Source organism: Carassius carassius, chromosome 28 (genome assembly GCF_963082965.1).
Source record: "Carassius carassius chromosome 28, fCarCar2.1, whole genome shotgun sequence".
NCBI lineage: Eukaryota > Metazoa > Chordata > Actinopteri > Cypriniformes > Cyprinidae > Carassius > Carassius carassius.
Window position 1 is genome coordinate 25,122,337 of NC_081782.1, and position 27,753 is coordinate 25,150,089.

Here is a 27,753-nt window from a genome sequence, read left to right on the forward strand (position 1 = left end):
CAAAAAGTAAATCCTTCACTAGAGTGGCATGAGGTGGACTTCTGAAAGTCTTTTAGTATTTTTTTTATATAGTCTTATGTAATTCATGTTCCAGTTTTAACATGCATCCACCACTGTATTTTTGTTTTTATTATCTTGCTCATATTTCATACTATTATTATTCTCACACATTTTTTTTTTCAAACAATTCACATCACAGTCAAATGGTTATTATACATAAATTGTATCCTTCCCCTCCCTTTAGTACCATTAGTCAAATGTTTTTATTGTGAAGTGCACAAATGCTTGTCTAATGTAATATGGAAGCTGACTTGCTATTAAATAAAAACAGGCAGAATGAGAACAGCTTCCGTTTATGGGAATATTGCATCAGACAGTTGCAAGTCAAAGAAAGTTTGTGGCAAACATGGGGAGCTTGGATGCCACGACACATTCTTGCTCATAGCAGCACGTCCAATCAGACTTAGAGGACGGATCACCGGTGCTTAATGCTTATTCCCCCAGCGAAGATCCCAGAATCAATCCGGGGTTGAATGGTTAGTAATGAACACTGTTGCTCAACATAACTCTGAGAAGTTGGTTAGTCTATGTTAAGAGCTGTCGCGTTTCCATTACAGATTCGCGCAAAACTTTTGTGTTTTTTTTTTCTAAATATCGATAAACAACTATTGCGAAATGACGGCGTTTCCATTAACCGATGTTTTGCGACTAAAACGTCATTCTTTTCCTCTCGCGATCAGTCATTCCGAAAATCATGGCAACGGATGTTGGTAGGTTTATATATATCACAGCCACCAGACTAGACATTATATTATTATTATCTCCAGGTTCAGGTTGGTGTGTGTTGGTTTTTGTCCACCTCAATCTCCAGGTTTGTGTGTGTGTGTCAGAGTCTGTGTGTGTCCACCTCCAGGTCCAGTTTGGTGTGTGTGTGAGCCTGTGTGTGTCTGAGTCTGTGTGTGAGTGTGTGTGTGAGTCTTTTTGAATGTTTTAGTGTGTGAGCCTGTGTTTGAGTGTGTCAGTAAGTTTGTGAGTTTGTGTGTGTGTGTGTGTGTGTGTGTGTGTGTGTGTGTGTGTGTGTGTGTGTGTGTAGCAATAGCAATGTCCTTAAAGGGATAATTCACCCAAAAATGAAAATTCTATCATCGTTTACTCACCCTCAAGTTGTTCCAAACCTGAATGAGTTTCTTTGTTCTGCTGAACACAAAGGAAGATATTTGGAAGAATGTTTGTAACCAAACAGATCTCGGTCCCCACTGACTACCATAGTATATATTTTTCCTACTATGGAAGTCAATGGGGACCGAGATCTGTTTGATTCTGTCATTCTTCCAAATATCTCCAAATATAACCAAATTATCCCTTTAAGGTATCTGACACTAAGTGTTGGCAATGGAAATGTGTACTTGTCACTAAAAATATATGATATATTTATGATATATATATATATATATATATATATATATATATATATATATATGATATATTTTACTTAATCCACCCCCCCGGTCACCAGTCCCCAGTCCCCAAACACCACACCACCGCAAATAGAATCTAATTCTGTGGGAAACACTGGCCGTTTGCTTCTTCGAGAAATGTAGTAGGCCTTTTGAATGTCATAAAACAATCCAGTGTGAGGGGAGTAATGCATGGAGTAGTCAGAGATGAATTAGATGAGAGACGTGGAGACCATTTTGAAATGAGTAATGTGGGCAGTTTTTCAAGAGTTGTCAAATTTAGATTAAATGTGCCGTGTGGCTCTTGATCTATCCCCAGTCTGTGCTCTCCAGCTCTCTTATGTGATGAGTATATTCACAGGGCCTTATGATTTCCACAATTCAAACAACATGGAATTTAAAAAACGGAACCAGCTGTTGTTCATTTTGAATGAACTGAATGAATTAAAACTAAATTCTGTACATGTGCTGACAAATTTACACACTATAAAAATGATATGTATTGTTAGAAAAATTATACATGTAAAAAATGTTATGCTGCTATCATTGTTGTGTGTTTTTTTGTTATATTAACATTACCTGGTATTAAATTAATCTTAAGTATTATAGAGTTGGCCTCATTACCTACAAAAGCTAATTAAAATAGTTTTAAAATTATATTTTTCATTATATATTCTATATTTTATATTTTATATTTTCCATTACGTGTATCTATGTATATGTATATATATATATATATATATATATATATATATATATATATATATACATACAGTATATATGAAGAGTTTTGTTTCCACCAAAATCAGTATTGTATCTGGTTTGTATTGAAAAGTCAATTTTTAATTTTACGCAAAATGCAGAACGCGATATATCCGCTCAACCAATCACAGTACACCATTCCACACACTCTAGAGTCTAGACAGTAATGGCGGTGCTCTGAATACACCGGCATCCTAATTTTCCTCATCTACTTTGTACTTTGTGATCAACAAACAAGGGCTGCACGATAAATTGCATGTGATTGCCATGGACATCTTGTCAGTAGAGCCAGTTCTGTGATTAATAGGACCGGTAAATCTATCACGTGCTTTCAGGTGGAAATTAAGCAAATGCATTTAATACACAGAGCCGTAGATCACTGACAAGCTGCGCTATATCCTGTCATTAGATGAACCGCATTTGATTAAGAACGCGATATTGCGTAGCTTGTCAGTGTTATTGTTTGTATTAATGCCAATTATGTTTATGTTAATACAGCATACAGCAGTAGTCAACTAAATGAATGTAACATGGCAAATGTAAGGGAAATATAATTTTGGAACTTTTGTGGTCTAATGTGATATTTTTGTTCATGTTCTTGTTTATGATGAAATTGTATTTTATTGCTGTAATTAATTTATAGCATTAACAAGATGACCCGTTGAATTCATTTTGGAAGCAATGACTGATGAATGTATTTTTAGTCCAGTACTTACTATGTTATGTATTTTAATCAGTTTCAATATGAAAAATAACTTTCATATTGATTCAATGGATTTACTGCATTTTGAAAAAAAAAAAAAAAATGGATTTATTGCATTTTGAGGAAAAAATATTAAAGTTGTAATGAATCTTTGAAAATTAAAATCTGGATTTAAATTTTTAATGTTATTTTAAAATTTTTACAAAACAATGCTGGGATGGATAGAAAAATAAATAAACATCTTTCTCCTACTAAATTTTCTACAGGGAAAAGCAGAATGAAAGCTAATGAGAAGAAGCTGGAGAGATGTGGCATATGGTGTTTGATCACAGCTCTCACAGTAATTGGTCCTTTTCTTTAGATATTAAACGCTCTAATACTTAGAAGCAAACTGAATGCATGATAATGACCTGACTGCTTAAATCAGGGATTAGTTTATGCTAATTTCCTCTCTCATAATTAGCATCCCTCTCTATGTTACATCTGGCACATCATTTTCAAAAGCACTGCAGGTCACAGAAAATAACATCAAGAAAACGCACACACCTAGCTCGTGTTGCTGGAGAAAGATGTCACAACTGCACCACTTTTCAGATGGCTTTGAAGTTAATTAGCACTTCCTCTCTAAAAATGTATTAACTATTTACTGAGAGAGAATCAGTGAGATTATGCTGTACCCAACAAATCAAGCACAAACACTACAGTTTGCAGCCCTTCTGGTGGATAAATCTTAAACAAAGACAGAAGTCCCCAAAAAAATGGGAAACTGCACATTTTGATATGGACAAGATATTTCCTAGTGAAACAGACCAGTGGTTCCCAACTAAAGTATGTATTCTGTCGCAATGGTTTTGCATACAAACATATGCATGATTTTATTCCCTGCATTTAGCTTCATTTTTCCATTCTATTCACAACACAGAACAGACCAGCATTCCACAAGCTGACGTAGACTGCAATATGTTGCAAGAGAAAAAAAGCTGACAACAGGCTATTAGTTCATGAAGGTTATTTTCAAATGTTAACATAAAAAAAATCTAACTAAAATACCTATATATATATATATATATATAGAAAACAAGCATTATACTCTTGTTGTAAAATCACACTGGCCTAGGCCTATTAAGGCAAGGTTCACATACATTTTTACAACAATCTCATATTGGGGCAAGTTACATGTTTTGCGCACTATATATTTTGCTACTGATTAATTATTTAGTGTTTCATTATTTAGGTCACTGTCCAGATTTTGCTGAACTACCAATAAAAAGTTTTATATGCATATTTAATGGAAGGTGATAACATGCCCTGCTTTTGAGTGATGGTGTAGCAAAAGATCACTGTGTGTTTAATAAAACTTATCACTTTCTCCAGAAATATCCATCTGAATATCTGAAAATATCCAATGCCTTTATACAGCTAAAACTTTAATGTACAGTGTTTATGCAAAAATGAAGATTTCAAAACAAAATAAAAAGTATGACATCTAGCCCCAAATTTCCCTAGATAGATAGATAGATAGATTGCTACGCTGAGCAAGGATTCACAGCTACACACTGCAGCACCCAAAAGCCGTTTTCCGTGTTTTATAATAAAAATCTGTTGCGAAGATCTGCTTTAAATCCGCTCTGGATGAGGTAAAGCTAGAGGTGCACTTACCTCACTCATGGCTCAGTGTTTTCTCACGGGTTTTCCTGAGCGCACTTCAGCTGTAAGGAGTTCACAGTGGTTTCCTCACTCTCAGGCTGCTTTATAAAGTATGAAGCTGTCTCCTCAATGCCATCACGGTTGCACTAAACCAATAGGAGAGCCGTCGGCAAATCTCCTCCCTTCTATCTGAAATACTGTGCTCTTTTACTCCTACAGTAATGACGAGCTGTGTGTCTCTGTCCCTCATGATGAGCGCAGCTTCACAGCAGCCTGACAGTCGAGGATAAACAACCACCAGGATTATATTAGTGTGACACTCTGTTTACTAGGATTTAGAAACGACCATTTTGACATAATTTAATTAACGCGAAGCCGATTTTCTAATTGGGTGAAACTCGAAGCCTTTAAAATAGATTATTATTTAGACACATTTGTACGAATTGTTGCCACTTTATCTATTGTAAAAAAAACTTAGAACTTAGAACTTACCATTTTTTCCTGCCAGTTGACATTGCGAGCGACTGACACTTGATGGTCAGAAAAAATGACTAAATAGATATAGCCTATGTAAAAAAATAATAATTAATAGATAGCTACATAAAAACAAGAAAAAAATCCCATAATTTCTCTCTTTTCTATGTGCGTTCATAAATTGTATTAAATTAGGTGTCATATTTGGCAGTTGGAATTAGAAGTTAAATTACAAATAACAGTGGCATATGAGAAGTTTAATGCCACAGACTACACTTATTCTACACTAATATTAGTCTGTTTCTCTCTTATTCCGAGGTCACCGTAGCCACCAGATCCAGTCTGTATCCAGATCAGAGGGTCACTGCAGTCACCCGGATCCAGTACGTATCCAGACCAGATGGTGGATCAGCACCTAGAAAGGACCTCTACTGCCCTGAAAGACACCGGAGACCAGGACAACTAGAGCCCCAGATACAGATCCCCTGTAAAGACCTTGTCTCAGAGGAGCACCAGGACAAGACCACAGGAAACAGATGATTCTTCTGAACAATCTGACTTTGCTGCAGCCTGGAATTGAACTACTGGTTTCATCTGGTCAGAGGAGAACTGGCCCCCCAACTGAGCCTGGTTTCTCCCAAGGTTTTTTTCTCCATTCTGTCACCGATGGAGTTTCGGTTCCTTGCCGCTGTCGCCTCTGGCTTGCTTAGTTGGGGACACTTCATCTACAGCGATATCGTTGACTTGATTGCAAATAAATGCACAGACACTATTTAACTGAACAGAGATGACATTACTGAATTCAATTATGAACTGCCTTTAACTGTCATTTTGCATTATTGACACTGTTTTCCTAATGAATGTTGTTCAGTTGCTTTGACGCAATGTATTTTGTTTTCAGCGCTATATAAATAAAGGTGACTTCACTTGACATACATAGGGGGTCGGGACAGGACCCCTACTATCTGAGCCCCCCCACCCCAAAAATATTATTTAAACCACGCAGTGCATTGTAAATAACAATGTTTATTACTTTAAATAATTGTGTAAGTAGTAAAACAACACAAATGGGGCAAAAATTCATTTAGAAACATTTAAAATCTTCCTCTCCCTTGCCTCACAGTGCTTTGGTACGAATGCCTGCTTTCCTCTTTTACATCACCTACACACACACAAATACAGTGAGAGAGAGAAAATTGTCAATAGTTGTAGTAAGGCTTTCAAGGCAATTTTATTCACTTAAATATCAAATGATGTTATTATTTTCTCTTTAATACAGATGATGCCAATGTAGTTTTTGATGAGTCGCTACGTGGCCTGCTTGACGGAAAGGGTTGCCAGGTTTTTACAACAAAACCTGACCGACTGCTACTCAAAACTATCACAAAACTAATCGTGTTCCGAGGGGGTTCCCTGGTAAAAATAGCATTATTTGGAGCAGTCTCCCTGCTGGAATAATAGTAGTTAATAGTAGTAAGGCTTTCCTCTGTGTATACATATCCTTATAAGTACAATTTTAGCTGTATTATTTGTGTTCCTTTCAAAAATTGCTCTTGTGAAAATTTATGTTTATTAACACACACCGACCCCCACTCACCCACAACTGTTAGACAAAATTTACACCCCTGACCACAGAAAAAAAGGGTAAAATTAGTATTTTTGAAGCTGCTGTATAACACACAGTGGATTTCCTTGTGTACACTTCATTACAGTGATATTGTTGACTTGATTGCAAATGATTGCACAAATACTATTTAAACTGAACTCAGTTGATGACATCACTTAATTCAATTTAACTGTCATTTTGCATTATTGACACACTGTTTTCTTAATTAATGTTGTTCAGTTACTTTGAGACTATCTTTTTTGTTTAACCCTTTCAAGTCGATTAATGCGTATACGTGTTAAGAGTCATTTTCTCTTGATAACCCTGAAAAGAACTTAAATTACACTTTCAGTTTTGATCTTACAGATAAGAGCAATACATCAATCGAATCTGTAAAGGGTCTACTTTTTTGTATACAGACATAATAACAACAAAACTTTGTGCATTTATAAAATAAAGATGTGGTGTGGTGTCTGCAGCCTTTGTCTGCGGTGATCTTCATTTACAAACGCATCATTAAAATGAACTGTAACTCAGTGAATACTCAACGAAGAGACATGAGAGATATATCTATAGAAAGCCTGACATGTCTACTTTTAAACTAAAGAAGTGCTGCAGAAAACAAATATTCTGTGATAAAGTAATCCATATGAAAACAATGCGATGTCCGTTTTCACGTCTCCCTTCATGATATATAATGCGACCACGCCCCCGCGCTGAACGCTCTATTCACATTCTAATGTTTCACTAAAGTGCGTGCCTTGAATATGCCCATATAACAGAAAACAACACAGCAAGACTGTTCAAGTTTTTTTATTTTACTGTTTGCTTCACGATGAGAGGAATAAGACATAATTCACCCCAAAAAGATGTGATGTGGATTACCTCAGGATTTGAGATTTGCTCAGAAAAAAGAATGAAAAGCTTTATTCAGCAGAGATCATAAACATAAGTAAGTCACTTTTTATTATTTATACACTTGTACTAGTTTTCACATAACGTGTAAACATTTTACTAGTTAGACTTTTTCCAAACTATAATTCCTGACTAAATGTATAAGCAAGTGAAACATTACGAAGTTTTAATAACAATATACACTACTGTACCATTCAAAAGCTTGATGTAAATAATACAAATGTAACAAATAAATGTAAATGTAACCAAAGTAACAAACAATGCTGTTCTGTCATGTACGGGAACACAGGAGACGGAAGATCCAAGTGCAGTGTGAGTTTAATAGGGTTATCCAAAATCAGAGTCAAAATAAGCCAGGGTCGTAACCAAACATCAGTCCAAAATAGAAACAAACAAACAAACAGGAACAGGAACTCGAAGACAAGGAACGCGAGGAAACTTGGTGACGGAAAGTAAGGACTCCATGCAGACAAACAGAAAAGGACTGGTTAATATAGGGAGGATAATGACTAACAAGTGAAGACACCTGAGTGCAATTAACAGGAGTGCAATTACTGTGATGAAGGGACAAGGCTAGTGGGAATTGTAGTGCCTACGGTGAGGTGCCTATGGGGAAGTGAGACCACTAGTAGACACCCAGGGAAACAGAGACCAGACAGCGTGACATTACCCCCTCCTCCACGGAGCAGCTACCAGATGCTCCACCCGAACCCAAGAAGAGACCAAGGAATACAGAGACCAGGAGGGAGGTGGAGCGGCGGAGGGCCAGGGAAAGGGACGGAGGGCCAGGTAAAATGGGGAAACAAAGGCAAGTGCAATTAACAAAAACAAGGAACCCAGGAGGGAGGTGGACCGGCAGAGGACCAGGGGGAGGGATGGAGGGCCAGGTAATAGAGGGTAACAGAGACAGGAAGTGCCAAAAAAAAACTCAACAACAAAACACAAGTACAGGGGAGAACAGAAAGTTCAGTGTCCCAGGGCCGAACTGACAGGGCAGGAATCCAGGGTGGAGCAAGGTGGAATTGGAGCCATGCGGTTGAGTCAGAAACCCACCAGGGCGGCGTAGAAGACCACCACAACCGTGCGGTCGAGACAGAAGCCCACCAGGGCGGCACAGAAGACCACCACATCCTTGCGGTCGAGACAGAAGCCAACCAGGGCGGTGCAGAAGACCACCACCACTGTGCGGTCGAGACAGAAGCCCACCAGGGCGACGCAGAAGACCACCACATCCTTGCGGTCGAGACAGAAGCCAACCAGGGCGGCGCAGAAGACCACCACTGTGCGGTCGAGACAGAAGCCCACCAGGGCGGTGCAGAAGACCACCACAGCCGTGCTGTCGAGACAGGAGCCCACCAGGGCAGCACCGAGGACCACCACAGTGGGATCGATGATACATGAGAGCAAGTCTGGATAGGCAAGTCTGAAACAGAGAACATGAACAAGTTAAGGGTGGCCTCCGTGGCCACGACAGGACCAGTCGAGCGCTCAGAGAGTTTGGCTGAGACATGGAGAGGCTCTGGTATTTCAGCAGAGAAGTGGAGAGGCTTTGGTAGTTCAGCAGAGACGTGGAGAAGCTCTGGTAGTTCCGCAGAGTTTAGACTGGATTCAGGAAGATCAATGGTGACTTGACTCTGCTCATGAAGATCATTGGTGACTTGACTCTGCTCATGAGGATCATTGGTGACCTGACTCTGCTCATGAAGATCAGTGGTGACCTGACTCTGCTCATGAAGATCAATGGTGACTTGCATTTGCTCATGAAGATCAATGGTGACTTGCCTTTGCCCATGAAGATTGTCGGTGACTTGACCTTGCCCATGAAGAACACTGGTGACTTGACTTTGCCCATGAAGAACACTGGTGACTTGACTTTGCCCATGAAGATCATTGGTGACTTGACTTTGCCCATGAAGATCATTGGTGACTTGACTTTGCCCATGAAGATCATTGGTGACTTGACTTTGTCCATGAAGATCAATGGTGACTTGCCTTTGCACATGAAGATCAATGGTGACTTGAATTTGCCCATGAAGAACACCGGTGACTTGATTTTGTCCTTGAAGATCACCAGTACAGACATCTTGGGCAGTGGCGCTGGACCGGCGGCCATCTTGGGCAGTGGCGCTGGACCGGCGGCCATCTTGGGCAGCGGCGCTGGGCCGGCGGCCATCTTGGGCAGCGGCGCTGGGCCGGCGGCCATCTTGGGCAGTGGCGCTGGGCCGGCGGCCATCTTGTGCTGTGGCGCTGGGCTTGCGGCCATCCTGGGCAGTGGCGCTGGGCTGGCGACCACCTTGTGCTGTGGCACTGGGCTGGCGGCCATCTTGCGCCGTGGCGCTGGGCTGGCGACCACCTTGTGCTGTGGCACTGGGCTGGCGGCCATATTGTGCAGTGGTGCTGGGCTGGCGGTCCTACTGTCTGTAGACCCCGGTCTAGACTCGGCCATCCCACCGAGAGAGACAGGTGTGGCTGAGTCATCCCACCGAGATCGATGCTGTAGGTAACTGGTGAACCCCCAAAAGTCCAGGATCTCCAGCCCCTTCATCTCCCACCCAGGCAAAGGGTCATCCAGGCAGTCGTTGAATAGGTCCTTCAGGGCCTCATCATTATACCCCAGCCCCACTGCCATTGTCCAGAACATTTGCGCCAAGCCACCAACCTCACTCCCCTTTTGACGGAGAGTGGTTAGGTTAGAAAGTCTCCCCATCCGCTCCTCTATGGTGGCTGGGGAACATATACGACTTCGCCAGTCGGAGATCACTAAAAATAACATTAAAGAGGTGTGTGAACTTGCAAGCACGATGTCAGACACTGTAATATGCTCTGGTCCCCTCCCTGCTTACCGTGGTGATGAGATGCATAGCAGATTGTCATCACTCAATGGCTGGATGTCTAAGTGGTGCCCACAGAATAACATAGGTTTCATAGACAATTGGACGAGCTTTTGGGGCAGACCTGACCTGTTTAAAAGAGATGGTCTTCATCCCTCCTGGGGTGGCGCCACTCTTCTCTCTAGAAATATGGCAAATAGTCTTAGTGTTTATACTTGACTAACTGGGGCCCAGGTCAGGAAGCAGACAGACTGGCTAAACCGACCGTCTGCTAGCTGCCTCCCGTCACAGAGGTCAGTTAATTCTCAGCACATAGAGACTTTTTCACCTAGATATCACACTATAGAGACTGTGTCTGTTCCCCGAACTAGAAAATACAAAAAACGTCCAAACCAAGTTAAGATTAACAATTTAATTGAGGTTCAACAAATAAAAAACAGAAGCAATATGGATAAACAAATGATAACGCTTGGCTTATTGAATATCAGATCCCTTTCTACGAAAACACTTTTTGTAAATAATATGATCACTGATCATAATATAGATGTACTCTGTTTGACAGAAACCTGGCTAAAACCTGATGATTACATTATTTTAAATGAGTCCACCCCCCAAGATTACTGTTATAAACATGAGCCACGTCTAAAAGGCAAAGGTGGAGGTGTTGCTTCAATTTATAACAACGTTTTCAGGATTTCTCAGAGGGCAGGCTTCAAGTATAACTCATTTGTAATGGTACTTCATATAACATTATCCAAAGAAACAAATGTTAATGATAAATCCCCTGTTATGTTTGTACTGGCTACTGTATACAGGCCACCAGGGCACCATACAGACTTTATTAAAGAGTTTGGTGATTTTATATCCGAGTTAGTTCTGGCTGCAGATAAAGTTTTAATAGTTGGTGATTTTAATATCCATGTTGATAATGAAAACGATGCATTGGGATCAGCATTTATAGACATTCTGAACTCTATTGGTGTTAGACAACACGTTTCAGGACCTACTCATTGTCGAAATCATACTCTAGATTTAATACTGTCACATGGAATTGATGTTGATGGTGTTGAAATTATGAAATTACTTTGCCCTTGAGCAAGGCATCGAACCCCCAACTGCTCCCCGGGCGCCGCAGCATAAATGGCTGCCCACTGCTCCGGGTGTGTGCTCACAGTGTGTGTGTGTGTTCACTGCTCTGTGTGTGTGCATTTCGGATGGGTTAAATGCAGAGCACAAATTCTGAGTATGGGTCACCATACTTGGCTGAATGTCACTTCACTTTTTTTTTTTTATTCAGCCAAGTGATGATATTTCAGATCATTATTTAGTTCTTTGCAAAATTCATATAGCCAAAATTGTAAATTCTACTTCTTGTTACAAGTATGGAAGAACCATCACTTCTAACACAAAAGACTGCTTTTTAAGTTATCTTCCTGATGTATCCAAATTCCTTAGCATATCCAAAACCTCAGAACAACTTGATGATGTAACAGAAACTATGGACTCTCTCTTTTCTAGCACTTTAAATAAAGTTGCTCCTTTACGCTTAAGGAAGGTTAAGGAAAACAGTTTGACACCATGGTATAATGAGCATACTCGCACCCTAAAGAGAGCAGCCCGAAAAATGGAGCGCAGCTGGAGGAAAACAAAACTAGAGGTATTTCGTATTGCTTGGCGGGAAAGTAACATATCCTACAGAAAAGCATTAAAAACTGCTAGATCCGATTACTTTTCTTCTCTTTTAGAAGAAAACAAACATAACCCCAGGTATTTATTCAATACAGTGGCTAAATTAACGAAAAATAAAGCCTCAACAAGTGTTGACATTTCCCAACACCACAGCAGTAATGACTTTATGAACTACTTTACTTCTAAAATCAATACTATTAGAGATAAAATTGCAACCATTCAGCCGTCAGCTACAGTATCACATCAGACAGTGCACTATAGATCCCCTGAGGAACAGTTCCACTCATTCTCTACTATAGGAGAGGAAGAATTGTATAAACTTGTTAAATCATCTAAACCAACAACATGTATATTAGACCCTATACCATCTAAGCTCCTGAAAGAGGTGCTTCCAGAAGTCATAGATCCTCTTCTGACTATTATTAATTCCTCATTGTCATTAGGACATGTCCCCAAAACCTTCAAACTGGCTGTTATTAAGCCTCTCATCAAAAAACCACAACTTGACCCCAAAGAACTAGTTAATTATAGACCAATCTCGAATCTCCCTTTTCTGTCCAAGATACTAGAAAAGGTGGTATCCACACAATTATATTCCTTCTTAGAGAAAAATGGTATATGTGAGGATTTCCAGTCAGGATTTAGACCGTATCATAGTACTGAGACTGCTCTTCTTAGAGTTACAAATGATCTGCTCTTATCATCTGATCGTGGGTGTATCTCTCTATTAGTTTTATTGGATCTTAGTGCTGCGTTTGACACAATTGAACACAACATTCTTTTGCATAGACTTGAATACTTTGTTGGCATCAGTGGAAGTGCATTAGCATGGTTTAAATCGTACTTATATGACCGCCATCAGTTCGTAGCAGTGAATGAAGATGTATCCTATCGATCACAAGTGCAGTATGGAGTACCTCAAGGCTCAGTACTAGGGCCGCTACTCTTCACGCTTTATATGTTACCCTTGGGAGATATCATCAGGAAACATGGTGTTAGCTTTCACTGTTATGCTGATGATACTCAGCTCTATATTTCTTCGCAGCCCGGTGAAACACACCAATTTGAAAAACTAATGGATTGCGTAGTCGATATAAAAAACTGGATGACGAGTAATTTCTTACTGCTAAATTCTGAAAAAACAGAGGTGTTAATTATAGGACCTAAAAACTCTGCTTGTAATAACCTGGAACACTGTCTAAGACTTGATGGTTGCTCTGTCAATTCTTCATCATCAGTAAGGAACCTAGCTGTGCTACTTGATCGCAATCTTTCCTTAGAAAGCCACGTTTCTAGCATTTGTAAAACTGCATTTTTCCATCTCAAAAATATATCTAAATTACGGCCTATGCTCTCAATGTCAAATGCAGAAATGTTAATCCATGCATTTATGACCTCAAGGTTAGATTATTGTAATGCTTTATTGGGTGGTTGTTCTGCACGCTTAGTAAACAAACTACAGCTAGTCCAAAATGCAGCAGCAAGAGTTCTTACTAGAACCAGGAAGTATGACCATATTAGCCCGGTCCTGTCAACACTGCACTGGCTCCCTATCAAGCATCGCATAGATTTTAAAATATTGCTTATTACTTATAAAGCCCTGAATGGTTTAGCACCTCAGTATTTGAATGAGCTCCTTTTACATTATAATCCTCTACGTCCGCTACGTTCTCAAAACTCAGGCAATTTGATAATACCTAGAATATCAAAATCAACTGCAGGCGTCAGATCCTTTTCCTATTTGGCGCCCAAACTCTGGAATAACCTACCTAACATTGTTCGGGAGGCAGACACACTCTTGCAGTTTAAATCTAGATTAAAGACCCATCTCTTTAACCTGGCATACACATACTAATATGCTTTTATTATCCAAATCCGTTAAAGGATTTTTAGGCTGCATTAATTAGGTAAACCGGAACCGGAAACACTTCCCATAACAACCTATGTACTTGCTACATCATTAGAAGAATGGCATCTACGCTAATATTTGTCTGTTTCTCTCTTGTTCCGAGGTCACCGTGGCCACCAGATCCAGTCTGTGTCCAGATCAGAGGGTCACTGCAGTCACCCGGATCCAATACGTATCCAGACCAGATGGTGGATCAGCACCTAGAAAGGACCTCTACATCCCTGAAAGACAGCGGAGACCAGGACAACTAGAGCCCCAGATACAGATCCCCTGTAAAGACCTTGTCTCAGAGGAGCACCTGGCCAAGACCACAGGAAACAGATGATTCTTCTGCACAATCTGACTTTGCTGCAGTCTGGAGTTGAACTACTGGTTTCGTCTGGTCAGAGGAGAACTGGCCCCCCAACTGAGCCTGGTTTCTCCCAAGGTTTTTTTCTCCATTCTGTCACCGATGGAGTTTCGGTTCCTTGCCGCTGTCGCCTCTGGCTTGCTTAGTTGGGGACACTTCATCTACAGCGATATCGTTGACTTGATTGCAAATAAATGCACAGACACTATTTAACTGAACAGAGATGACATAACTGAATCCAATGATGAACTGCCTTTAACTCTCATTTTTGCATTATTGACACTGTTTTCCTAATGAATGTTGTTCAGTTGCTTTGACGCAATGTATTTTGTTTAAAGCGCTATATAAATAAAGGTGACATACAAAATCCCACACCGCTGGATCTTGGCATGGTGGAGTCCTTCTGTCACGTACGGGAACACAGGAGACGGATGATCCAAGTGCAGTGTGAGTTTAATAGGGTTATCCAAAATCAGAGTCAAAACAAGCCAGGGTCGTAACCAAACATCAGTCCAAAACAGAAAAAAACAAACAAACAAACAGGAACAGGAACTCGAAGACTAGGAACGCGAGGAAACTTGATGACGGAAAGTAAGGACTCCATGCAGACAAATAGAAAATGACTGGTTAATATAGGGAGGATAATGACTAACAAGTGAAGACACCTGAGTGCAATTAACAGGAGTGCAATTACTGTGATGAAGGGACAAGGCTACTGTACTGGCTACTGTATACAGGCCACCAGGGCACCATACAGACTTTATTAAAGAGTTTGGTGATTTTACATCCGAGTTAGTTCTGGCTGCAGATAAAGTTTTAATAGTTGGTGATTTTAATATCCATGTTGATAATGAAAAAGATGCATTGGGATCAGCATTTATAGACATTCTGAACTCTATTGGTGTTAGACAACACGTTTCAGGAACTACTCATTGTCGAAATCATACTCTAGATTTAATACTGTCACATGGAATTGATGTTGATGGTGTTCAAATTATTCAGCCAAGTGATGATATCTCAGATCATTATTTAGTTCTGTGCAAACTTCATATAGCCAAAATAGTAAATTCTACTTCTTGTTACAAGTATGGAAGAACCATCACTTCTACCACAAAAGACTGCTTTTTAAGTTATCTTCCTGATTTAACCAAATTCCTGAGCATATCCAAAACCTCAGAACAACTTGATGATGTAACAGAAACTATGGACTCTCTCTTTTCTAGCACCTTAAATAAAGTTGCTCCTTTACACTTAAGGAAGGTTAAGGAAAACATTTTGACACCATGGTATAATGAGCATACTCGCACCCTAAAGAGAGCAGCCCGAAAAATGGAGCGCAGCTGGAGGAAAACAAAACTAGAGGTATTTCGTATTGCTTGGCGGGAAAGTAACATATCCTACAGAAAAGCATTAAAAACTGCTAGATCCGATTACTTTTCTTCTCTTTTAGAAGAAAACAAACTTAACCCCATGTATTTATTCAATACAGTGGCTAAATTAACGAAAAATAAAGCCTCAACAAGTGTTGACAATTTCCCAACACCACAGCAGTAATGACTTTATGAACTACTTTACTTCTAAAATCGATACTATTAGAGATAAAATTGCAACCATTCAGCCGTCAGCTACAGTATCACATCAGACAGTGCACTATAGACCCCCTGAGGAACAGTTCCACTCATTCTCTACCATAGGAGAGGAAGAATTGTATAAATTGTTAAATCATCTAAACCAACAACATGTATGTTAGACCCTATACCATCTAAGCTCCTAAAAGAGGTGCTTCCAGAAGTCATAGATCCTCTTCTGACTATTATTAATTCATCATTGTCATTAGGATATGTCCCCAAAACCTTCAAACTGGCTGTTATTAAGCCTCTCATCAAAAAACCACAACTTGACCCCAAAGAACTAGTTAATTATAGACCAATCTCGAATCTCCCTTTTCTGTCTAAGATACTAGAAAAGGTGGTATCCTCACAATTATATTCCTTCTTAGAGAAAAATGGTATATGTGAGGATTTCCAGTCAGGATTTAGACGTATCATAGTACTGAGACTGCTCTCCTTAGAGTTACAAATTATCTTATCATCTGATCGTGGGTGTATCTCTCTATTCGTTTTATTGGATCTTAGTGCTGCGTTTGACACAATTGACCACAACATTCTTTTGCATAGACTTGAACACTTTGTTGGCATCAGTGGAAGTGCATTAGCATGGTTTAAAACATACTTATATGACCGCCATCAGTTCGTAGCAGTGAATGAAGATGTATCCTATCGATCACAAGTGCAGTATGGAGTACCTCAAGGCTCAGTACTAGGGCCGCTACTCTTCACGCTTTATCTGTTACCCTTGGGAGATATCATCAGGAAACATGGTGTTAGCTTTCACTGTTATGCTGATGATACTCAGCTCTATATTTCTTCGCAGCCCGGTGAAACACACCAATTTGAAAAACTAATGGATTGCATAGTCGATGTAAAAAACTGGATGATGAGTAATTTCTTACTGCTAAATTCTGAAAAAACAGAGGTGTTAATTATAGGACCTAAAAACTCAGCTTGTAATAACCTAGAACACTGTCTAAGACTTGATTGTTGCTCTGTCAATTCTTCGTCATCAGTCAGGAACCTAGGTGTGCTATTTGATCGCAATCTTTCCTTAGAAAGCCACGTTTCTAGCATTTGTAAAACTGCATTTTCCATCTCAAAAATATATCTAAATTACGGCCTATGCTCTCAATGTCAAATGCAAAAATGTTAATCCATGTTATTTATGACCTCAAGGTTAGATTATTGTAATGCTTTATTGGGTGGTTGTTCTGCATGCTTAGTAAACAAACTACAGCTAGTCCAAAATTAAGCAGCAAGAGTTCTTACTAGAACCAGGAAGTATGACCATATTAGCCCGGTCCTGTCAACACTGCACTGGTTCCCTATCAAACATCGTATAGATTTTAAAATATTGCTTATTACTTATAAAGCCCTGAATGGTTTAGCACCTCAGTATTTGAATGAGCTCCTTTTACATTATAATCCTCTACGTCCGCTACGTTCTCAAAACCCTTGAAAATTTGATAATACCTAGAATATCAAAATCAACTGCGGGCGGCAGATCCTTTTCCTATTTGGCGCCTAAACTCTGGAATAAGCTACCTAACATTGTTCGGGAGGCAGACACACTCTTGCAGTTTAAATCTAGATTAAAGACCCATCTCTTTAACCTGTCATACACATAACATACTAATATGCTTTTAATATCCAAATCCGTTAAAGAGTTTTTAGGCTGCATTAATTAGGTAAACCGGAACCGGAAACACTTCCCATAACACCCTATGTACTTGCTACATCATTAGAAGAATGGCATCTACGCTAATACTTGTCTGTTTCTCTCTTGTTCCGAGGTCACCGTGGCCACCAGATCCAGTCTGTGTCCAGATCAGAGGGTCACTGCAGTCACCCGGATCCAGTACGTATCCAGACCAGATGGTGGATCAGCACCTAGAAATGACCTCTACTGCCCTGAAAGACAGTGGAGACCAGGACAACTAGAGCCCCAGATACAGATCCCCTGTAAAGACATTGTCTCAGAGGAGCACCAGGACAAGACCACAGGAAACAGATGATTCTTCTGCACAATCTGACTTTGCTGCAGCCTGGAATTGAACTACTGGTTTCGTCTGGTCAGAGGAGAACTATCCCCCCAACTGAGCCTGGTTTCTCCCAAGGTTTTTTTTTCCATTCTGTCACCGATGGGAGTTTCGGTTCCTTGCCGCTGTCGCCTCTGGCTTGCTTAGTTGGGGACACTTCATCTACAGTGATATCGTTGACTTGATTGCAAATAAATGCACAGACACTATTTAACTGAACAGAGATGACATAACTGAATCCAATTATGAACTGCCTTTAACTATCATTTTGCATTATTGACACTGTTTTCCTAATGAATGTTGTTCAGTTTTTTTGACGCAATGTATTTTGTTTAAAGCGCTATATAAATAAAGGTGAATTTGACAAGGCTAGTGGGAATTGTAGTGCCTACGGTGAGGTGCCTATGGGGAAGTGAGACCACTAGTGGACACCCAGGGAAACAGAGACCAGACAGCGTGACATGTTCTTTCAATTTATCCCCCCAAAAACACCTGAAAAAATATTCTCAGCTCTTTTCAACATTAATAATAATAATAATAACAATAAATGTTTTTGTTTGTTTGTTTGTTTTTTTGTTTGTTTTTTTTGTAGAAAATCAGATTGTTAAAAGGATTTCTGAAGGATTGTGTGACTGGAGTAATGATGCTAAAAATTCAGCTGTGAAAGTCAGCTTTGATTGTTCCTAATAAACTGTTTAACTGCACTCGCAAGTGAATATTAAATTATGTTGTGGGATAATTAAATATATTCTAAATAAACTACAAACATAAAAATATATACATTTATTTTGTCCTCACATTCTTTCTTGTAACTGTTCCCTCTCAGTCACAAACCTGACTGAATGGCTCATTATGCAGCTCATTATGCGGGCATTTGTCTTCTCAGGTGTAAATCACAATGATGTTCATGATAGTTGACGCCTACTTATGACTTTTACAAACAAAAAGTGTCTTAGAAAATTTAAATCAAGTGAGTAAACAAGATGATTTTCACATAATTTAGAAAGAAAAATTCTAGGCTACAAGCTCCAGTTCTCAAAAGTCCAGGGAACCAATGTTCTGTATGTGTTTTATTGCCTTTTTCAAGTGATTTAACATTTTTAGTTTTTCACTAAACACGCATAACATTTTTTCCCTCAAAAATACAATCATGTACATACATGCTGCTCACATATTATTATAGCCCAGTTTGTGCTGATTACAGTGAGATTAGACTTAAGCCATTTAGATGTTTATAAGCAACTGAAAAAAGCACAAATGTCAGGGCATGACAAAACTTCTCCAGGCCCCAAAAATACCCTTAGACCTCAGAGGGTTAAAGTGCTATATAAATAGAGGTGACTTGACTTGACTTTCCAATATCCATTCGCTTCCGTTAATATGTGTGGGCTATCTTACATATGAGTATCACACACATTCAATGCAATGTAGTGGATGCCAGGTAATTCAGCTGCATGTCTGTCTGTCTAATATAATATATAGCCTATTTTTTATATATTATTAAACTCTGAAAAGCACAAAAACAATATTTTGCCGAAATCCATATGCACGTTCTACACTCTGTTTTTATTATATAACCATTCCAACCCATGTGTGCCATTCAGAATACTCTCTTCCATCAAAAGCCTTCAGACTCCCCCAGAATGTAACACCATGGGCATTTCTGCAGATGTTTACTCTGAGAATAAACATTACGTCAGAAGAAGCCTATAGCCATTCTCTTCAAATTGGTTTCTGTAACATATTTTAATCACATGAGTGTCTCTGCAGCAGAAGATCCAGTCGGGGGTGTATAGGAAATGCTGCAAAGAAAATCCCACATGGGGAGAAATCCCTCTTCAACCTCAGCAGCCTTCCACAGACCAGCTATTTTAAGATTCTGCCAGACATTACTTCATATTTGACAGCAGAATCTCATGTACTGATGATTCCTTATGGTGAAAAGAAAGACATCTCAGGTTAATTGTATCTTAGAGAGCACCAGGGGTTCTTTAAGATGCAGTTGGTTGCTTTGTGTTTTAGAAAGAGGGAAGGATCTTCTTCAGTCACATCATATCTCCACAGTGAGGCAAGGAGACCCTTACTGATGTAATGCTGATAAGAGGAAAGGACCAGCAGTGAATAAAGAAAAATTTATTCACTCATAAATGTGTGGATTATTTGCACTTATACAAAGATTTACAACAGGTATGTATGCACATGAATTTGTTCTTAACCTTGTTTTATTTTAAACTCAAACTTATGTATATTTCATGGCCATTTATGAAATTTACATATAACCCCATATTCTAGATGCAAAGATAGAATGTCTTGCCTGTTGTCATCAGCTGGCAGAGCACCTGTCATCAAGCATCCATAGCTGCGTTTCCACCGCAGGAACTTTACCCAGGAACTAGGGTTTTGGGCTGGTACTCTTTGTGTTTTCACCGCAGGAACCAGGAACTAAATAAAGTTCTGGGTAAAAAAAATATGCCCCTCAGAAAGTCCCTGCTGGCGAGGTAGTACTTTTTCAAAGTTCCGGAACTTTTGGAGGCGGGACTTGGGCGCTAAACATGCTGATTGGTTGAGTTCAAGCAGCATTGTGATTTCGACCACCATTTATTTGGATCATTTTCAAAATATTACTGTTATTGTCATGAAATGTAATTTTAAAAGTATTTCAGGCGAGAATGTAGTTGTTTAAAACTCAAATCTGTGGTTTATTTATAAAGACAGCACCTATTTAAAAATGTGTTGCGCCGAGTTCGGAGACATGAGCTCCATGCGATCAGTGGGAGCTCAGTAATCTCAGTAATCATGTATCCGCCGAGAGCAGTCTCACCTCGGCTAGACCTTCTGATATGTGCTGCTGGCTTTGATGTCTCTTTAGTGGTTGAACATAAAATATAATTCGTTTTGGGTAAATCTAACAGGTAATCTTTGGTCTGTATATTGGTGGTTCTTCAACTACAGGCCCTTTTGGCCTTGTGAACTTGAGGGAAAAAAAAGTGTTCAAATCAAAATTGTCACAATCTAACAATTAAATACAACTAGTCTAGTTTAGTAATCCATAAGAGAACGCACTTACATTATAAGACAAATTGTTGTTTTTTGACATATTTTCCGATCCGCACTAAACAAATGTAATTTCCATCACATGGAAATATTTGATTATTATTTAAAATTAATATGATATACATAATTTCTTAACAGTGTAAGACCATTGTCACACATAGTTTTACCAATTTATAGCTATATTACAATTACCATAGATTTGTGGATTAAGTAAATTAATTGCCATGAGGCCCAAACGCAAAGCTTACATTCACCACAACCTGAAATATAATATTGCATTGGTTAGATACATTTCTGAAAATTACTACTTGTGTTATTACATTAAGTGGAACATTATCCCATAAACTATGCAGAAATTTTTAATGAGTGATTAGAATTTTGTACATATTTTTTAAAAGAGTTATGAGGTGGTGGAAATGACTGGGTGTTGTGGAAATGACAATGAATGGATACCATGTAGAAAAACAGAAAACATTTATTTGAAACACATTTAACAAATCATTAGTCATTAGTCTGTTTGGTTCCATAACCAGATTAACAGTTACAGCCTTACTGTAAACAACTAACCACAAATAATCACATGAAAAATGTAAGTTATGCATAAATTGTAATTGTAAAATTATAACATTATAATTGGTTAGATGAACACTGTTTTGAATTTTGGAATACTTAAAAAACACTTAAAAAGTTAGTCATGTAAATGCATTGTAACATGAACTAATAAGCATCTTGAGCATGCACACATTGTATGTGAGTTAGTTTGGTATTGTACAATTCTAATCGGTCTCTTAGATGAACACTGTTCTGAAGAGAACATTTAAAAGACACCTTAAACTATAACATATAAATTATCATATAACATGAACTGTAAAGCATCTAGATCACGAGGGCTGTGCGTGTATGAGAGAGAGAGAGAGAGAGAGAGAGAGACACATGTAGTAACATGGAGGCTTGTCCAGAGGGCAATTATGGTGACCAGACGGTATGTGTGTGAGAGATAATGTGCATGAAAGTGAGGTAGTGTGTGTTAAAGAGTTTATGAGAGAGGGTGTGTGTGTGTGTGTGTGTGTGTGTGTGCGTGTGTGTGTGTGTGTGTGTGTGTGTGTGTGTGTGTGTGTGTGTGTGAGAGAGAGAGAGAGAGAGAGAGAGAGAGAGAGAGAGAGAGATGTGATTCAAGGCTAAATCTTGCAGATTTCTTTCCAAACTTCCGTCTTAGGCCCAATCCCAATTCTACCCCTTAGCCAGGGATAGGCAACTTCGGTCCTGGAGGGCCAATGTCCTGCAGAGTTTAGCTCCAACCCTAATTAAACACACCTGAACAAGGCAATTAGTGTTTTCTGGATTACTAGATAGATACAGGCAGGTGAGTTTTTATGAGGGCTGAAGCTAAACTCTGCAGGATAGTGGCCCTCCAGGACCGGAGTTGCCTATCCCTGCCCTTAGCCCTTCCCCTTTCCCCTACCCCAACTAACGCGCGTTCACGTGAAGGGGTAGGGGTGTCTTGATTCTCTTTTGGTTGGAGGGGTAGGGGTAAGGGGAAGGGCTAGATAGCCCTTCAAACTAAGATTTTTCGGGAGCACACTTCAAACGAAGGGGTATGATTATCTCGTCAACATGGCTGCTACAGCGAACAAAAAGACACATAAATGTAAGCTTTTTTGGCATAAATAAAGATTATAATGAAAAGTAATCATTTGTTTTATGTTACATTCAATTGTGAGTTCATATTAATGATCATGTTACTCAAAGAAATGTTTGCAAAAAAATTGCTAATATTTGCTAACGTCATATCATTACAGACTGCATGATAGTGGCACAGCATATGTCTGATCAGGGCGATAACTGCCGTAGACATTGATGGGGACTAATCCCCCCAATAATTAGAAATCACTAAACCATAAGGGAAGGGGTATAAAATAGAATTGGGATTGGGCCATAATCTCCTTGTGCCGTTTTATCACTGGTACGGGCTCAGGGATGAGGCCTATTATATCCATGGGTTGGTACCAGATGACATCATCTCTCAGTGGCCAATAAAAGCGATTGACCCCAATACCGGTAATTGTTTTCACTTGAGCACCACTGAGACTTTTCTCCAGTTGACTTCCGTGGCATCTTAAAAATAGATAAAATGAAATTTCAACAAATATATATTTGAATAAAAACATTAGCGTTGTACATTTCAATAAATAAAATATTCATATGTAGCCACTCATTCTATGAATTGCACCTTGTAAGCATAAATGACGGTGGTGGAAATGACAATTCTACAGTATTTTGTAAAAAAATCCAAGCTAGTATTACAGATTAGCTATGAATTGGTAGCAAGCATTCCATGCATGCAAAATAAATCTATTTGTGTTAAAAAAAAATCAATTTATTTACAGACTCATTTGATGTTACGCCATGTTTGGAAATGACATACAATAAAAATATTTTCATTGCAAGCAATATTTACCTTGAGTTTTCTTCTCGAAGTTGCTGAAGAAATTTAAAATCTTCTCCATGTCAGACATGTGCTGTGATGTCATTGTTAATATCCATAGAAACTACCCAAACAATCTTTCAAAAAAACTTTTTAAAAGGACATTACAGCGTTGTGGTGGAAATGAAGGCAATACTGTGGGACAACTACATTTTGTATATAAAATCACATTAATAGTTGTCTGACCTTAAAATCCTCAATTATGTTTTGATTCTTTTACCGATACTTTATTCAATCATATAAAAAAAATGGATGAATCATTTTTTTACACTTCTTTTTCATTATTGAAGATCAGAAGTCTGGGCATGGGACAAGCACAAAACAGCAATATTTGCATGTTTAATGATGTTTAAAAAGGTGAAAAAATAATTATAGACTACTGGTAAAAAGTTCCTAAAGTACTTTCATTGTAAATTTAACTATGAAAGTGTGAAATTTTCAAAATTAAATGTTTTTTATAAAATATGATCAAAGGACATGGAAGTGCCCATAGTTTAAGAATTGACATTACATATGTTAAAATGAAAATAAAAAAGGCATATGTATATAATATTTTGTTTCATTGTAATGGCTGTATATATATATCATCAGGAAACATGGTGTTAGCTTTCACTGTTATGCTGATGATACTCAGCTCTATTTTTCTTCGCGGCCCGGTGAAACACACCAATTTGAAAAACTAATGGAATGCATAGAATTCTGAAAAAACAGAGGTGTTAATTATAGGACCTAAAAACTCCGCTTGTAATAACCTAGAACACTGTCTAAGACTTGATGGTTGCTCTGTCAATTCTTCGTCATCAGTTAGGAACCTAGGTGTGCTATTTGATCGCGATCTTTCCTTAGAAAGCCACGTTTCTAGGATTTGTAAAACTGCATTTTTCCATCTCAAAAATATATCTAAATTACGGCCTATATGCTCTCAATGTCAAATGCAGAAATGTTAATCCATGCATTTATGACCTCAAGGTTAGATTATTGTAATGCTTTATTGGGTGGTTGTTCTGCACGCTTAGTAAACAAACTACAGCTAGTCCAAAATGCAGCAGCAAGAGTTCTTACTAGAACCAGGAAGTATGACCATATTAGCCCGGTCCTGTCAACACTGCACTGGCTCCCTATCAAACATCGTATAGATTTTAAAATATTGCTTATTACTTATAAAGCCCTGAATGGTTTAGCACCTCAGTATTTGAATGAACTCCTTTTACATTATAATCCTCTACGTTCTCAAAACTCAGGCAATTTGATAATACCTAGAATATCAAAATCAACTGCGGGCGGCAGACCCTTTTCCTATTTGGGGCCTAAACTCTGGAATAACCTACCTAACATTGTTCGGGAGGCAGACACACTCTTGCAGTTTAAATCTGTTACGTATGACAGAGACAGGATGTAATAGCAAGGCGTATTTATTGACAAACAGCACAAGAGTCAGATATAAACGAAGGATCACAGGAAACACAGGCGGGCGGACACAAGGCTGATGGAATGGTGACGCAGGGACTACGGTGGACAACAGATGGCGGTGCTCGGTCCAGTGATGATCCCTTGAATCCCGGTGTGTGGGTAATCCTCGTGATGGTGCTCGGTAATCCAGTGCTGAGTGACGATCCAGGAACGAACGACGATAACAGGAAGACTCAGGCAGGAACTAAGGACACAGGAACAGGTACGGGAGCACACCGGGGAGAAACAACGATCTGACAACATGAAACACAAGTTACTGAACTTATATAGGGAACAAACAATTGAAACCAGCTGGCACTGCTGATCATCGCTGATCAGTGACAACGCCCACAGACACACACACAACAGCACGCTAAACGAGAGAGAGAGTGAACTCATGAACCTTGACAAAATCTACATTAAAGACCCATCTCTTTAACCTGGCTTACACACAACATGCTAATATGCTTTTAATATCCAAATCCGTTAAAGGATTTTTAGGCTGCATTAATTAGGTAAACCGGAACCGGAAATACTTCCCATAACACCCAATGTACTTCCTACATCATTAGAAGAATGGCATTTATGCTAATATTTGTCTGTTTCTCTCTTATTCCGAGGTCACCGTAGCCACCAGATCCAGTCTGTATCCAGATCAGAGGGTCACTGCAGTCACCCGGATCCAGTACGTATCCAGACCAGATGGTGGATCAGCACCTAGAAAGGACCTCTATTGCCCTGAAAGACAGCGGAGACCAGGACAACTAGAGCCCCAGATACAGATCCCCTGTAAAGACCTTGTCTCAGAGGACCACCAGGACAAGACCACAGTAAACAGATGATTCTTCTGCACAATCTGACTTTGCTGCAGCCTGGAATTGAACTACTGGTTTCGTCTGGTCAGAGGAGAACTGTCCCCCCAACTGAGCCTGGTTTCTCCCAAGGTTTTTTTCTCCATTCTGTCACCGATGGAGTTTCGGTTCCTTGCCGCTTTCGCCTCTGGCTTGCTTAGTTGGGGTCACTTCATCTACAGTGATATCGTTGACTTTATTACAAATAAATGCACAGACACTATTTAACTGAACAGAGATGACATCACTGAATTAAATGATGAACTGCCTTTAACTATCATTTTGCATTATTGACACACTGTTTTCCTAGTGAATGTTGTTCAGTTGCTTTGATGCAATGTATTTTGTTTAAAGCGCTATATAAATAAAGGTGACTTGACTTGACTATATACACATATCCCTGAACTAAGTACATGTCTGCAGCTGTTATTATGTTTAAATGAAAACGAAAGGAGGCAGTGGTATTTGTTATCATAATTTGTTTTATTGTAAATGTACAGTGAGGAAAATTGCAGTACTCAAGGTGAGCTGACTGATGTTATCAAGTACACTGCTATTTGCAGATTTACTTGATTCGCGTCGTCGCGGACATCACACTCCCAAGTCGAATGCACAAAGTCTGAACTACCGAGGATGCACGTCCAAAATCAGCGTACTTTGTATTGAGAAATGCGCGCAGACCTACGTCACCAGTCTATTTGCCTAATCTTCCTGGTACTTTACACCGCGGTGCAAACGCAGGAAGCAGGTCTGGGGGGAAAAAAGTTCCTGGGGAAAAAAGTTCCTGGTACAAATGTTCCGGGTAATTTCGGTGGAAACGCGGCACATGTTGGTCAACTCCTGGGCTGCAAGCAACTTCCTTGATGTTAATATGGCCTCCCATTGTCCTTTCCACAAGTCTGATCAGTAGATGCCCCTTGAAGGAGATCATCAGTATCACTATTCCAAGGAGTCTATGAGTGTCTGGGAATCATCTAGTGTTTAACTTCTAAGGTCCTCTCATGCCACTTGGGATGGCAACTACTCTATGTTACTGTATCTCTTGGAGCTCTCTTATTGTTTTGGTTTGGCTTTGTCTCCCGTTTGTTCTCTTTCTTTTCTGCAGGTGGAGCCCACTGATCTGGCTCTCTCAGGATGGCCTCATCCATGCTTCTCTATCCTAAGGGTGTGTGGAATTCTTTGTGGTGAGACAGTATGTTTGCTCAGGGGCATTGACTGTGGAGGGTGAAAGACATCATTGATAAGAAACTGTACCCATTGCCATTGATGTCGTCAGACTTCAAGTTACTGCAGAGGGGGTGACCATCTTTACCATGTTGGATCTTCACAATGCACATAATCTTAAGTGTATTAGGTAGAGGGGTGCATGTGAAATGGCTTTTAACAAAGGGAATTTTGAATATAGCTTGATTCCTTTTGGGCTAGTTGATGGCCCAGCCATCTTCCAAGTTCGTATCAATGACGTGCTCCAGGACATTGTTAATAACTTGTGCACCTAGATGATATCTTGATTTTCTTCTAGTCCTTCCAGGTATATACTGAGCATGTTCAAAATGTGCTGCAATGATCACTCAATAATCATATGTCTACTAATTCAAAGAACTGTTCCCTTTACGTAAAGATGGTTCCATTCTTAGGGTTCATCTAAGGTGATGGCCACAGCCAGTTGGCCAAACTCCAGAGTCTCACAAGGTATTGCAGGGATTTCTGGGGTTCACCAATTTCTATCAACACTCACAGTTTTAGAGGCATCTGGGACATATGGCAGCCGCAGCAGCAGTCAGGCCACTGGGGCTGCTTCATTTGAGACCACTTCAACACTGTCTCCATGGCTGAGTCCCAAGGTAGGGGTAGCAATGTGGCACTCACCAGGTCCAAGTCACACTGACCTGCCACCAAACCTTAACTCTGTGGCAGGAG

At 39.5% G+C, this 27,753-nt stretch overlaps 1 protein-coding gene across 1 annotated transcript in view; it reads right to left on the reverse strand.

Moving 5' to 3' along the window:
- The window catches only part of pcp4b (Purkinje cell protein 4b), a 30,997-nt gene extending 26,312 nt beyond the window's left edge, over nucleotides 1–4,685 (reverse strand). The window contains exon 1 of the mRNA XM_059514907.1: nucleotides 4,582–4,685. Within this exon, the coding sequence (XP_059370890.1) occupies nucleotides 4,582–4,590 (9 nt within the window). The 5' untranslated portion in view covers nucleotides 4,591–4,685. The remainder of the gene's footprint in view (nucleotides 1–4,581) is intronic.
- Nucleotides 4,686–27,753: the final 23,068 nt, after the last annotated feature.